The sequence below is a fragment of the Bison bison genome, unplaced genomic scaffold (assembly GCF_000754665.1).
Source record: "Bison bison bison isolate TAMUID 2011002044 unplaced genomic scaffold, Bison_UMD1.0 scf7180017864036, whole genome shotgun sequence".
Lineage (NCBI taxonomy): Eukaryota > Metazoa > Chordata > Mammalia > Artiodactyla > Bovidae > Bison > Bison bison.
This window is the reverse complement of record NW_011494608.1, coordinates 5,508,232-5,522,646: the sequence shown is the minus strand read 5'-3', so window position 1 is coordinate 5,522,646 and position 14,415 is coordinate 5,508,232. Positions and strand designations below refer to the sequence as shown.

At 50.7% G+C, this 14,415-nt stretch overlaps 1 protein-coding gene across 4 annotated transcripts in view; it reads left to right on the top strand.

Moving 5' to 3' along the window:
* The window catches only part of TRAPPC9 (trafficking protein particle complex 9), a 390,359-nt gene that overhangs the window by 298,598 nt on the left and 77,346 nt on the right, over nt 1–14,415 (top strand). For all 4 annotated transcript variants that reach the window (XM_010834790.1, XM_010834791.1, XM_010834789.1 and 1 more), the window contains one exon: nt 2,533–2,623. In XM_010834790.1, coding sequence (XP_010833092.1) covers nt 2,533–2,623 — 91 coding nt within the window. The remainder of the gene's footprint in view (nt 1–2,532; nt 2,624–14,415) is intronic.

Below are 14,415 nucleotides of genomic sequence, written 5' to 3'. Positions count from 1 at the left end.
CAGACAGGGTCCTGGCCCTGTGCACTGGTGTCCTCATTTATCAAGTGGGAGTCACAGGTCCCTGCATCCAGTTTACTGTGAGGAGTCCGTGCAGTGTTTATAGCAAAGTATCTGAAAGTGGGAGCCGTATCATGGGCTCCAGGGTGGGATGGACTCAATCCTGCCACTTCCTAGCTGTGTTCTCTTTTCTCCTTATCCCCATGGGCCTGAGGTTTGTTTGTTTGTTTGTTTGCTTAAATCTCTGAGATGGAAATAATAGTCCCTGTCTTATACCCACCACATTCTCAGGTTTTAATTTGAAAATAGCAAGTATTTTTAAACTGAGAAGATCCATGCTAAACACTTAGCGCTGGGCCTCCCTCATAGGACTCACTTTGGAAATGCTCTCTTTGCAGCAGTAGTAGTGATGGGAATTACCGTCCATCATCATCATTCTTTTCTGACCTCTTGCCCTGAACGCCAGAGTCCGGGTATTTAAGAAAGAGCAGCCACTGCCACATCCACCGTCCTCACTATAGCATTGTCATCCGGGCTGTGAGAGTGGCTGATTAGGGTCTCGGTAGCCAGGGTTGTGTTCTTGTGTCCAGGCTCAGACACAAGGCTGTTTTGGTGGCTTATGGGGCCGAAGGGGAGGGGGATGCCCATGCAGGTAATTGGCTTTATTAGCTCAGCTGTATAATTTTATGGCTCATGTCCGAGAGCAAATTAATACAGAAATATGCTATTAGAATGGCTTCCAAAGCCCCAGTGCCACTTGGCAACTTTGTGATTACTCACTGGCTCACTTGCTCTTCTAACTGATCATTTCAGAGCTCCGCATCCTGGCTGTGCTCGTCAGGCACTATTTCTGTTCTTCAAGCACCATGTGTGATCAGCCTCAAAAGCCTGCCATGATTTTTTTTTTTTAAACAAGAGGCAGTAAGCTGCCATATTCTGAAGTCTTAATTTCATATAAGTGAAAATAACCCCCAGAGAGTCAGGAAAGAAGACAGGAAAAAGCGAGCACACGCACGTGGCCCCTGCACCACCTACCTGGGGTGCTGACTCATGCCAGCGTGCATTTAGTCCTCAGTGTTCATGGAGCAGCCACGGTGACTGGGGCACTGGTCCAGACACCACTAGGAGGGCTCTGCCCTTGCACGGCTGACAGGCCAGGGGTGGAGCCAGACAGCAGGAGACACACACATCTGGTGGGGTCGCTGAGGGTCTCTGGAGCAGAGGCAGCTCAGGGAAGCCTTCCTGGAGGAGGTGAGGTCTGAGAAGAGAGTTAAAGGATGAGTATAGTGAGGAGGCAGAAAAGGGCAGGGAGCAGCATTTCCAGGCAAAGAGCATAGAATGTGGAGACTGGAGTTCCAAGAAAGCACATGGTGTTTTGGAAGAAAGGAAACAGGGTCAAGGTAGCCAGAGAAGGGCCTGGGTGGAGGTGGCAGGCCTGGAGAGGTAGGCAGGGGCTCCTGCGTGCTCTGGGCTCCGACAGCTTGGCCCGAGCTCCTGTCTCAGACCCCCTGCCGTGTGTGGCTAGCTGGCCCTCTTGGGCCCTGGCAGGAGGGACCCCGGAACTCTGGTCTCTGTTCCCTCCAGGCCTTGGCGCCCCTTGCTGCCCGCCCCGGCCTGTTCTGCTCCGCCAGCCTGGCTCCATCCTGGCACGGCTGTCCTCCGGCTGGACAGGCGCAGTGGCCTGTTCCTGCGTTGTCGTCCTTCTTGGAGTGTGAGCCTCCCGAGTTTCAGGCTCATGTGCGGTCATTTCAGCGTGCTCAGTGCTTCTCACCACGCATCGCTCGCTTCAGACACACTCGGTGTGTTCGTTGAGTGCCGTTACCTTGCTAAAGGAGGAAAGTAACAGGATTCTCCCCACTTTCCCGGTCACTAGAGAGTGTCAGAGCTATAGTCTTCCCTTTTGATTGGGGCTTAAACGCTGCGGCTTTCATTTATGTAGGAAAAGGGAAAGCAGTTTACAGCTGTGTTTCTGAGGACCACACGGGCTGTTTAATATTAGCACCTTGGAGACATCTATTTTCTGCACTTCTAAACCCAATTTCTTCATCCACTGATACTTGCTGAGAGGCAGTATGACTTCCTCAATTATGAACTTGCCTGAGTGAGCACGTTCGTAATAATATGTGTAATTACATCAAGATGTGTAACGTGACAGACGTGGAAGCAGCATGAAACCGACACGTGTAGAGAAACACGTTGGGCTGTATTGAACAGTGAGCCACAGTTTGCACGCTCTTTAGGAAAAACAACCTTCCCTCTTCTTTATTTCCCCCAGCAAGAACGGCTGCTGGATTGAACCTATCTGGGTGGATTTCCCTTCTTCACACAACAGCTCAATTTATCAGATTTGGTGGTGGACAGTGGGGGGAGAGGCCCTTGACACATCTACATACCTGTTTCCCACATATCTGACCAACCCTTGAGAGGAGGAGGCCGTTCAACCACTGTGTAGGGTTTCCTGTCTGTCAAGAAACTTGTAGAACTTCTCCGGGCCCTGGGCTTGGCGATCCCAGAGTTTTCCTTAACGACGCTCACCCATCTCTGAAGCGCACGGGCGAGGCGAGTGTGGAGGGCCTCCTGAACCAGCTGGTCTTGGAGCACCTGCAGCTGGCTCCTCTGCTGTGGGGTGAGTACTGCCCGTCACCTCTGGGTGTGCGCGCTCCTTCGTTCAGAACTCGCGGGCTCGCGTTTGGTGCTGCTGTGTGCCGAGGTCTTCAGGGAACTGGGCAGGGAGGTCTGTGTCTCTCCCGAGCTTGGTCTGCGGATGTCCGGTCAGCACAGCCTTATGGCCGGGCTGCTGCCCTCTGAGCTCAGGCGTGGTGACAATGCGGATCCCCTTGCTGCAGAACCCGCATCCTCCGTGGTGCACTTACGGTGTCTGCATGGATGTGACTTCTGCAGACACTTGTGCTCCTCGAGTGATGAGTGAAGACGTGGTGGGCAGGAGCGAGGGGGTGGTTCCTCCTGGCTCCTGGATGAGCTGAGTTTGTTTGGTAAACACCGTAACTTACCCCGGTACTTGGCCCGAGAGAGCGCTGGAAGGTGGCGCTTACAGCAAGGTGTTTGAACGCTTGTTGCCTGTCACACCTGCAACGTTCACCCCAGTCTGTGCCTTCCTAAATAGCAGTGGAAATTTTTGTTGAGAAACAAGCTCAAATGTAGAATTGTTGTTGAAATGAGAGTCTGTATTATTCTCTGGAAATGATCCCGACATGTAATCTGTGCTGGGTCAGATGCAGACAATCATGGATGTGCCTTCTTTCTCTGCTTTAACCCAGAAACTGTTGTGAGTCAGTAGCTGGTCTTTCCTCCAGTTAATTCATTAGTTTGACCTCCTGGTTTTGCACTCTAGAGACACAGGAGAATTACCCCAGGGGCTGGAGGAGAAAGACAGACCTCTCCCCCTGATGTTCCCTCACTGGTCTTCAGTTTGTGAGAACCCCTCGAGCTGCCCGGGACTGCCCACTCTCCTGGGCTCCCCACTCCCATGGGTGAAGGTTGCTGGGGGTCCGGTGAGCAGTGCCGACGTGGCAGCTGTGAGTGGACTGAGCCTGACACCCGGGGGCTCCTTCCTTGGAATCTGCCTGCCTCGCTGGTCCAGCCCAAGTGAGAGGAGGTGGATGGTTGTTTCTGCAGAACGTGTCTCAGTTTGCACCTCTCAGGGTGTCCCTCACTTTCCTAGCTCAGAAAACTTTGTCTCTCGGCGACCTGGGCTCAGACAGCGACTTCCACCGGATACGCTGGCCGAGGAGGGTCGGACACCCAGCCCTCCTGCCCCCGGGGCTGGGCAGGCCCCAGGAATCCAGCCCTAGGAAACAGTGACACAAAGTGTGTACCCAGGCATCGAGTCAGTCAAAAGAAGGGAGTGCTCCAAGGCACCGGCCGATGGGGAGTGAGCCCCGTGGGGTCAGACTCCTTCCGGAGATGGGGTGGGGGGCACCCTGCTGGGTTTGCGCTGGTCTCCCTATAGGTGTTTTCCTTGTCGTATGTCATGTGCACACCAGTGCCGGTATTAAGGATTGTATCCTGGAGGAGATGCATGAGTTGTTACACCACAGGATCAGGACTCAAAGGCGTTTCCTCCAGGAGGTCTCGTGGGCCCAGCACCTTCAGGCCCCCAGCAGCATTCAGTGCGGCCTGGGTCTTGTCTCCGAGGGTCCACACGCCCCAGAAACACCGCGTGATATCTCTCTGTTCCGTGTCATGATTAATTTAACTGTCGCCACATCTGGCAGTTTCCAGGGAATATCCGTCTGCATGCATTTTTCTCTGATTTTCCTCAGCTTGCTCGTTTTGGAGTTATGAAGTCAAAAGACGTGGGATTTTTAAGGCTTTTGGGCTGTTTCGTGGAGTGGACGTGTGACTCTTGACATTGATGGTGCCGTGGGCGTTGTGGGAGCCCGAGTTTTTGCGGTGACTTTCCCACCCCGTAGAGTGTAGTTCCAGGTCAGGGGCCGAGAGGTGAGACCGTGAGTTTTGTCTGCCCACCTGCTGCCCCGGGCTGGCCTCCCCGGCCCACCGTCTGTCTGCACTGGGCTGGGGCTTCATCCCTGGCCCCAGTGCACACCACCTGCCCTGTCCCTGTCACCTGTGCCGTAGAGCCAACATCTCAGGGTCACTGGCTCCTTTCCGCATCACTCAGGCTGTCCTGGTTTTTCAGAGGCAAGGTTCCTTACCCTGGAATCTTGACCTTCCCATTCATTCGCTTCACAAAAGCAATATATTCTTGTTATAGAAAAGCAGGGCAAATCAGAAAAATTCAATGGAGAAAAATTATCTTTTTCCACTCTTGCGCCCCCAAAACCAGTCTCTATTTCGTCTCCTTTTTGTGCCTTTCTAAGTCTTTCTGCTGTCCCCCAGTTCACATTTTGTTCGCCGAGATGATCATACCGCTCTTGTACTCTGTGTCCTTTTTTTTTTAATACTTGAGAAAACAAGTATTTCTCACGTTATGAGCACGTCTTACACTTGCCGTTCAGGTCCTCGTTATCCTTTCATCATGTTGACGCAGGCTGATTTACTGCTCGTCCTGGTGTCCGGGTGCCTCTGCTCTTTGGAGGTGTTTGCTGTTACGTAAGTTGCTCGCACCGGCTGCACACAGAGCCTTTCTGTGTCTCGGGGCCACGGCCCCCGTGGGAAGGCCCTGACATGACTCCTGCCCTGCGGGCCGGTGCCAGAGACCACAGCGCCTGTGCCAGCACTGCCGCTCACCGGGCCGCTGATGGGGCCCACCGGGACTGATGTCATGTGGGGGTCCCGGAGGAGAGGAAGCCAGGTTCTGGGCTGGCTCCAAGACTGTGTGCGTTCCTTCTGCAGAGCGTCTCAGGGCAAGGTGGGACAGAGGGCAGGGCAGAGCCCCGGCAGGGCTGGGGAGGGGCCTGGGGCAGGACCCCTACTCAGCTGCCTCCTGTCTCTGTTCGTCTGGGAGCAGAACCGTGGGCTGGGGGAGGCTACATTCCCACAAGGGTGGGAGCCTGGCAGAGCCTAGCAGGCCTCCTGACGGCCTGAGTCGAGGGCCGGTCCAGCTGTTTCCATGGATACTGGGTGGTGGTGACTAGCAGACTGAGCAGTTTCTCACACTGATTTGACTGTCCCACAGCGCTGCCCCGTCTCCCTCCCCAGCTGACAGCACTGTCCTCGTCCCGGCCTCTCAGATGCACAGCGCCTGGTCTGTGCCGGCGAGCCCTGGTCAGGTGTCAGCTACACCGTGGACAGCATGCTTTCAGTGCACATCCTCCAGATAATCGCCGAGCAGACCCCCGCCCCACTGCTGAGCTGTGATGTGCAGGAAGCTCTTGTGGGCACGAGGGCAATGCCCGTCTGGGAGACAGTGGCCAGGTGGTGCCTTGTGTGGGGTCACCCACTGCTGTGCCCGAGAGAACCACATACCCTCATACTGGGGAATAAGACGCTGTGCCTAAACTCTCTATGCAGTTTGTCTGACCCGTGCAAGTCTTCAGGTCATAATTACCATCCCCCTGTTACAAATTGGGTGCTAGTTTTAGCAGGTCTTGTAAGGTCTTCATAGAACCGTTCAGCTTCAGCTTCTTGCGCGTTACTGGTTGGGTCTTAGACTTGGATTATGCCTTGGAAATGAACAGAGATCATTCTTTCGTTTTTGAGATTGCACCCAAGTACTGCATTTTGGACTCTTTTGTTGACTATTAGGGCTATTCCATTTCTTCTAAGGGATTCTTGCCCACAGTAGTAGGTATAATGGTTATCTGAGTTAAATTCTCTTCTTCTCAGAGCTATTTGTAAGGCCTCCTCAGACAGCCATTTTGCTTTTTTGCATTTCTTTTTCCTGGGGATGGTCTTGATCGCTGCCTCCTGTACAGTGTCACGAACCTCTGTCCATAGTTCATCAGGCACTCTGTCTATCAGATCTGGTTCCTTAAATCTATTTGTCACTTCCACTATATAATCATAAGGGATTTGATTTAGGTCATACCTGAATGATTTAGTGGTTTTCCTCACTTTCTTCAATTTAAATCTGAATTTGGCAATAAGGAGTTCATGATCTGAGCCACAGTCAGCTCCTGGTCTTGTTTTTGCTGACTGTATACAGCTTCTCTATCTTTGGCTGCACAGAATATAATCAGTCTGATTTCGGTGTTGGTCATCTGGTGATATCCACGTGTAGAGTCTTCTCTTGTGTTGTTGGAAGAGGGTGTTTGTTATGACCAGTGCTTTCTCTTGGCAAAACTCTATTAGCCTTTGCCCTGCTTCATTCTGTACTCCAAGGCCAAATTCCAATCACAAAGAAAGGAAATGCCAAAGAATGCTCAAACTACCACACAATTGCACTCATCTCACATGGTAGTAAAGTAATGCTCAAAATTCTCCAGCCAGGCTTCAGCAATACATGAACCGTGAACTTCCAGACGTTCAAGCTGGTTTTAGAAAAGGCAGAGGAACCAGAGATCAAATTGCCAAAATCCGCTGGATCATCAAAAAAGCAAGAGAGGTCCAGAAAAATATCCATTTCTGCTTTATTCACTATGCTAAAGCCTTTGACTGTGTGGATCACAATAAACTGTGGAAAATTCTGAAGGAGATGGGAATACCAGACCACCTGACCAGCCTCTTGAGAAACTTGTATGCAGGTCAGGAAGCAACAGTTAGAACTGGACAGGGAACAACAGACTGGTTCCAAATAGGAAAAGGAGTACGTCAAGGCTGTATATTGTCACCCTGCTTATTTAACTTATATGCAGTGTACATCATGAGAAACGCTGGGCTGGATGAAGCACAAGCTGGAATCAAGATTGCTGGGAGAAACATCAATAACCTCAGATATGCAGATGACATGACCCTTATGGCAGAAAGTGAAGAAGAACTAAAGAGCCTTTTGATGAAAGTGAAAGAGGAGAGTGAAAAAATTGGCTTAAAGCTCAACATTCAGAAAACTAATATCATGGCATCTGGTCCCATCACTTCATGGCAAATAGATGGGGAAGCAGTGGAAACAGTTTTTTTTTCAGTTATTTTTATGGGCTCCAAAATCACTGCAGATAGAGACTATGGCCATGAAATTAAAAGACGCTTGTTCCTTGGAAGAAAAGCTATGACCCACCTAGACAGCATATTAAAAAGCAGAGTCATTAGTTTGCCAACAAAGGTCCGTCTAGTCAAAGCTATGGTTTTTTCAGTAGTCATGTGTGAATGTGAGAGTTGGACCATAAAGAAAGCTGAGCACTGAAGAATTGAAGCTTTTGAACTGTGGTATTGGAGAAAACTCTTGAGAGTCCCTTGGACTGCAAGGAGATCCAGCCAGTCCATCCTAAGGGAGATCAGTCCTGAATATTCATTGGAAGGACTGATACTGAAGCTGAAACTCTGATACTTTGGCCACCTGGTGCAAATAATTGACTCATTGGAAAAGACGCTGATCCTGGAAAAGATTGAAGGCAGGAGGAGAAGGGGACGGCAGAGGATAAGATGGTGGGATGACATCACCAACTTGATGGACGTGAGTTTGAGCAAGCTGCGGGAGTTGGTGATGGATAGGGAAGCCTGGCGTGCTGCAGTCCTTGGGGTTGCAAAGAGTCAGACATGACTGAGCGACTGAACTGAACTGTTACAAATTAGGAAACAGACTTGTGGGGTGTTTGTTGCATGAAGTTACAGGGAATACACAGATTCTTGGATGGGTGGATCCATCCATCTGCACCCAGGTGCTGGGGACCCAGAGGTAAATTAGACTTGATCCCTGCCACTGCTGGTCTGATGCAGGTAGAGGATTCCAGGTCGGTTGACAGACCATCCCCACGCAGCCTGGTGTGCTTGCCAGCTGTCCTGGAAGCAGCAGCCAGAGGCAGCCCTGGACCCTGACACCTGCAGTCACCTGTCTCAAAGGAGTGCGCTTGGGACGAAGCACAGCCCACAGCCCTGACGAGGCTCACAGGCCTCCCTGGGGACAGAACCACTGCAGGGTGCTGTGGGTTCGTCGTGTCTGAATGTTGCTTCGTCTGCCTCAGTGGCCCCTCGTGCATTGTCCACCTCCGCCCAGGAGTCTGGACCCAGGCGCTCCAGGCAGCCAGCCTGTCCTGTGCCAGAACTCCGGCTGCTCCCGCCCTCCCGGGGCTCTCGGGGAGACGCATCCCAAGTCCTGCAGAACGTCCTCTCATCGAGCTGGTACCTGGAGGCCTCAGTGGGGGACCGTCAGTTTGTTTATGTCATGAGATTCGTGGGCGAAAGGCCACACTTGTGTCTTTGGACACACACGGCTGTGTGTGGCCCAGGCTTCCCTGGCAGCTGAGCTGCCCGCTAACCTCCATCTCCTTAGCTTAGCGATGTTCTCCCCCACAGCCCACGTTCCAAAGAGCTGTGCTTGGGAAGAGTGCCAGCACTCAGGCCCCCTGACCAGGCCAGGTGTATAGGGCCAGGTTAGCCAGACTTTGGTGAGTCCCAGATGCCAGAAACCCAGATATGATCCTTGGGTTGGGGAGATTCCCCTGGAGAAGGAAATGACCACCCACTCCAGTATTGTTGCCTGGAGAATCCCTTGGGCAGAGGAGCCTGGGGGGCTGTAGTCCCTGGGGTCACGCAGAGTCAGACCCGATGAAGCGCTTGTCAGCAGCAGCAGAGGCTGACGGGCTGAGGACCCCTCCCTGAGGCTGGGCAGTGGCGAGTGGTCATCTGGTCTGAAGCCTGGCTGGCCCGGGGGTGGGTGCAGGGAAGCCAAGGGGCTGAGTCATTGTCTCTTTGGCCCCTTTGCCAAATATAATTATGTAAATTGATTTTTAAAAGGGGGGAAAATTTATAAAAGAAGATAAAACATCCAGAGTGTGTGTACCTCCCTGGGTACCTTGGGAGAACTTTCCGCCACTCTCCTTTGTTTCTTAATGACACAGGCTGGGTCTCCTTCCTATGGAGATACTCACAGGTAGGTGGAGCTGCAACAGTCTTTTTAATGGCAGGCAAGATGTATGTAATTTATTTACTCTGTATCTTTTGATGGACCTTTAGCATCTTTTGCTATTATCAACATTGTTGCAACAAATATCCTTACAAGTAGCCTAGTGCTCCCAGGAGTGAGTCAAGCTGGAAATTACTCTTTTAAATTTAGCAATCTCTTAAAAAAAAAAAACCTCATATTTTTATATCATACTTAGAAAGACTTTCCTCATTTAGCTTATATTAAAAAAAAAACGAATACTTTCATGGACTCAGTTGTTTTAACATTGAAATCTTTTATTTATCTGGAATTTTTTAAGGCGTGAGTAGTGAGGCATGGAGCCACCTTTTCTTTTTCCGGAAAACTGGCTAGTTATCCACAAGTTACTTAATGAATAATTTGTCTTCTCCTTGGAGAAGGAAATGGCAATCCACTCTGGTATTATTGCCTGGAAAATCCCATGGATGGAGGAGCCTGGTAGGCTACCGTCCATGGGGTCGCAAAGAGTCGGACGCGACTGAGCGACTTCACTTTCTTCTTTCTTCATAAATAAGCAATGCCATTTTCACATATGCGTAGGAAAATCTTTGAATTCTCTTCCATTAACCTGTCTGTCCACTAGCCAGTGCCACCCTTGTGCGTGTAAGTTCACAGTGTACTTGAATATTGGCTTGGGTAATCCTGTTCCGTCTTTTTCTTGCATTTGTTCCTTTGTTTATTTAAATATTGTGGCGAGAAAACACACAATACAAATTTGCCATCTTAATCTTCCTTAAGGGTGCCGTTAAGGCTAGTGTTAATTGTATTTTTGTTATTATGCCAAAGATCTGTAGAATTTTTTCGTTTTGTAAAATCAACCCTATACCCGTTGAACATCTTTCATATGTATTTTTCTGACTTCGGTAAGAGCTTACGTAGCTCACTTTTTAAAAAAGAAAATTTCTGTAGGTCTTTAACTGCCTTTTTGAGGTTTTTTCCCCCCTATTTTTGCTTCTTTTATATAATTTTGCTTCCTCTTTTTTTTTTTTTCTTGATTGAGCAAGCTAACACATGATCTACTTTCTTCATTAATTATATCCGCTGTCTCTTTTCTAATTCAGTAATTCTTCTATCTTTACTAATTTTTTTTCTGCCTGATTTGAGCTTATATTATTTTCCCCTCACTTACTGGGTTGGACATCATTCATTTAAAATTTCCTATTATTAGTCTAGTTTTATGGGGCTATGAATTTTCCTATGATTCTATTTCCTATGATTTCCATTTCTGCTTCCTGTAGTATGGCTCTAACCATATTCTGGTATTCAAATTTCTCATATTGGGTATTTTCAGGCATCCTTTGATTTTAGTTTGCTTCATCTTCATCTTTATCTGAGCCTTTTTGTCTTCTCCTTTTGTTGTGAATTTGTAGTGTAACAGCACTGCGATCAGTTTAATACTATTCTCACCTCTTAGAATTTACTGAGATTTCTTTGTGGATAGTTTTTTGTGTCTGACTACTCCATGGACATGTAAAAGGAAGGCTTATTCCTTGTTTTAAGTGTGTTGAGTTGAAATGTGTCACCCGGCTCTACCTTACCAATTTGCTTAGGGTTTTAAGATCCTTCCTTATTTGATCTCACTTGGACTTTGAGAAGTGAATTACGATTACTGCTAACATGGATCGTCTTCACCCTGATGGCCTTCTGTCCATCAATGTAATTCTGTCTTGTAATATGTGCAATATGAAAGCTGATGGGCTTTAGTGCATAGAAGTCATAATTCTTCTCACTTTGTTGTGCCTTTTACCATTTTAAGTGTCTTTGTCTGTCTCCTCTAATGTTTTTGCCCTTTATTCAATCTGGTATGATCCTATAATTCCCATCCTTGCTTTGTTTTTGTTTGGTTGATGTATCTTTGCCTCTTGTTTTGGTTTAAACATTTGAGAATTACTTTTTTCCCCCCATGTGGTTCTCTTAGATCAAGCATCGAGCTGAGTTTTGTTTGTGATCTGACTTCAGTGTCTTTTTGATTAATAAGTGAATTTAGACCACTTACATTCTTTGATATGGCACATGTGTTTGGTCTTAACTGTCATAGATTCTGTTATGCTTTATGTTCTAGTAGTAGTTACTCATCTTGACTTTTGTGATCTGTGTCTTCTTGGTTTTGTTTTGTGTGATGATTTTTTTTTCTTCCTCTCCAAGCTCTCTTCTCTTGTTTCCCCATTCCCCCATCACGTTCTAAGGCCATGCCTGCCTTATTTTTCTCCACAGTTCTTATTATTCTCTGAAAGTTCATTACCAATGCAGGTTTTTTCCCCCCGCGTCTCTCCACCCCTGCTGGAGTATAAGCTCCAGAGAGAGAGCCTGGTCTTTGCCACACTCTCAGAACCTGAAACGGTTGCTGGGACGTTTCAGTGACGGCGGAACGTATCAGCTGGGTAAATATTTGCTGAAGGGATTAATAATGTAACCTTCACAGTCTATCTCAGAAGCAGATAGTGTTATTTTTGTGCTTTAGGGGGACGGAAATGCAAAGCATCTGCGGGGTCATTCAGCCAGTGAGTGGCAGAGTGAAGACTGGAGCTCAGTCGCTGTGACTCCAGAGTCCATGTTTTCCCCACTTTTATGCCTCCTGGAATCATGATGAGCTGGTGACCTACAGCTGGATTTCACACCTAGGTCTACTGACTTCTAGCCAGAATTTCCTTAGGCTTTTAGAAGTAAAAGTAAGGAAAAAGAAAAAAAGGAGGGAGCAATTGTGTTATTTTTGACAGCCTGCAGAAAACTTGCAAGCACAGTGGTTAGAATTGTTTTCTGAGCTGCTTTAGAGTCTGTGGCTGGCTTGGTGCACCGTCATCCCAAACTCTGCATTTCCTACGCACGAGGAGTGTCCTTTGTTCCTGAAGGTTCCGGGTGGGGCTCAGAGCCACGGCCGCCTTCAGTCAGCATGTCTCTAGTCTCCAGCAGGCTGGGACAGTTCCTCAGGCTTTGCCTTTTTTTGTTTAACCTTGGTGCTTCCCTATATCACCAACCAGCCACGTGTGGATGCCCCCCACCTGGGTCCATGTGACGTGTCCTCGTGGTTAGAGTCAGTGCCCGCGTCCCTGGCAGGGGTCACACCTCTCAGATGACCCATGAGCTCTGTTGTCCTGCCGAGACAAAGGTGTTGGCCGCCTTGCTCCGCTGACAGGGCGCTGCCCACTGGCGTTCCCTCCTCTCAGGCTCCTTTATAATCACTAAGCATTCTGTGGGAAGGTGCTTTGAAACTTCGTAAACACCAACTACTCATCATACTACTCTTTGTCCCTTTACTCTGCATGGAGTCACCCTCCCCTACTTTACTACTCAGTGGATTAAGCATGTTACCATCATTATTCATTCTGACGCCCCGTGGGCACTCTGTCGGGCTGATTCCTGTGCCTGTCGACACGTCTCCATCATCCTCTGAACACGCCCTTGCTTCCTGGCACCAGGGGTCCCAGGTTCGCTGTCGGGTACTGCTCTGACAGCATACATTTTCCCCAGAGGCCTCAATTCCCGTGAGTGAAGACCAGTGTTTAGACACCGAGATGCAGACAGGAGAATAGCTGTCTGTCCCAGGGAGTTGCTACTCCCCAGCCTTCTCGGAGGGCAGAGCCCAGGGTATGCATGGACACGTAAGGACAGACTTGCCCATGCACGCTCAGTGTCTCCTGTCTGTACCGACGGCCACCAGATCACCCTGACACTCTCATTCCAGTCCAGCACAGCAAGGCCCCTTCTGGTCTGTCCCCTTTCCCCACTTCCTGGGCGACGAGCAGTTGGCGTCCATTCTCTCTTGTGGAAATGCCAACCCGCCAGTGCCCCCGCTGCAACCAGGTTCCCACCTCTACCCCAGCCCTGCCCCCCTCTCAGCGTCTCAACTTCTTGACCTGCATGGGCGGATCCCAGTGGGGTGCAGATGCCCTCCACACCCCCCTGGCCCCCCGTTCCCCCTGCCCTGGGCCCCTCCCTGCTGCCCATGCCACCCTTCCCGCACCCCGTCTCTGCTCCCCTTCCCCCCACCCCGTGGGGGGCTCTCAGCTAGCAGCTTCCCTGCATCCCAGCTCCATCTCTTGCCGATGGCCCAGCCTCCTCCCTCCCCGTCCCCTGTGCCCCTTCTGCTGCTCCTCAATCACTGCCTTCTGTGCTGCTGCCCAGGGTGTCCTACTGGCAGTGGTCCTCCCTGCCTCAGGTTGTCCTGCCAGCCCCTGTCACCAGGGACAGCGCCGCAAGGCCAGCATTTGGGTTGCAGACTCCTCCTGGACTCATGTGGCTTCCTTGTGTCGTGCAGAGCACCCAAGGCTGCTGCCCATCCGGAGGGGCTGTCGCGCCCACTGCCCTGGTGGCCCTGCCTTTCCTCCTCCAAGGCCCAGGTCCCCTGTGGCCCTGCCCCCATGCGGCCTGGCCCCATCACCTCCCCTGCGCCGGCCATCCTCAGCACAGTCGCAGTGAGCGCCGGCCCGTATGGGTGCCCCGTGCTCTGTCCGTCGGCTGTGCCAGCTTCGCGCCCTCTGGCCAGCGGTGCCTCCATATTCTTCTTAAGTTGCCCCCGTCTCGCCATCTGAGGTGGAAGCCCTTTGAGTACAGACACAGGATCAGCCTCTTATTTCCCCGGCTTCACTGGGGAAGATGCTGAAGAGTGTATATGCCTGGTTTTCAGTCTGCAAGATGCTCACAGGTCCATGTGGCCTCAGAGCCTGGAAGATGCCCTGTGGGGGAGATGGCCCGGTCGTCCCGGCTCACAGAGGACAGCTGGGGGCGTGCGGCCAGGAGGGCGCCTTGCCCGAGGTCTCCCTCCCAGGACACCGAGCCTAGGGCCTCTGACTCCCTCTGTGCTGCTGCCCTGAGACCTGGAACCCGGCGTCAGGTCGGTGATGGAAGTGCGGGCAGCTTTCAGGGGCGTGAGGAGGGGTCTGTGCCAGGATCTGGGCCCAGTTCCCCGAAGAAGAGCAAGCACTGGTCAGGAGGCTTGAGCCGTCTTCTTGAGCAGCCAGGGAGGGGCTGCAGGGGGAGTG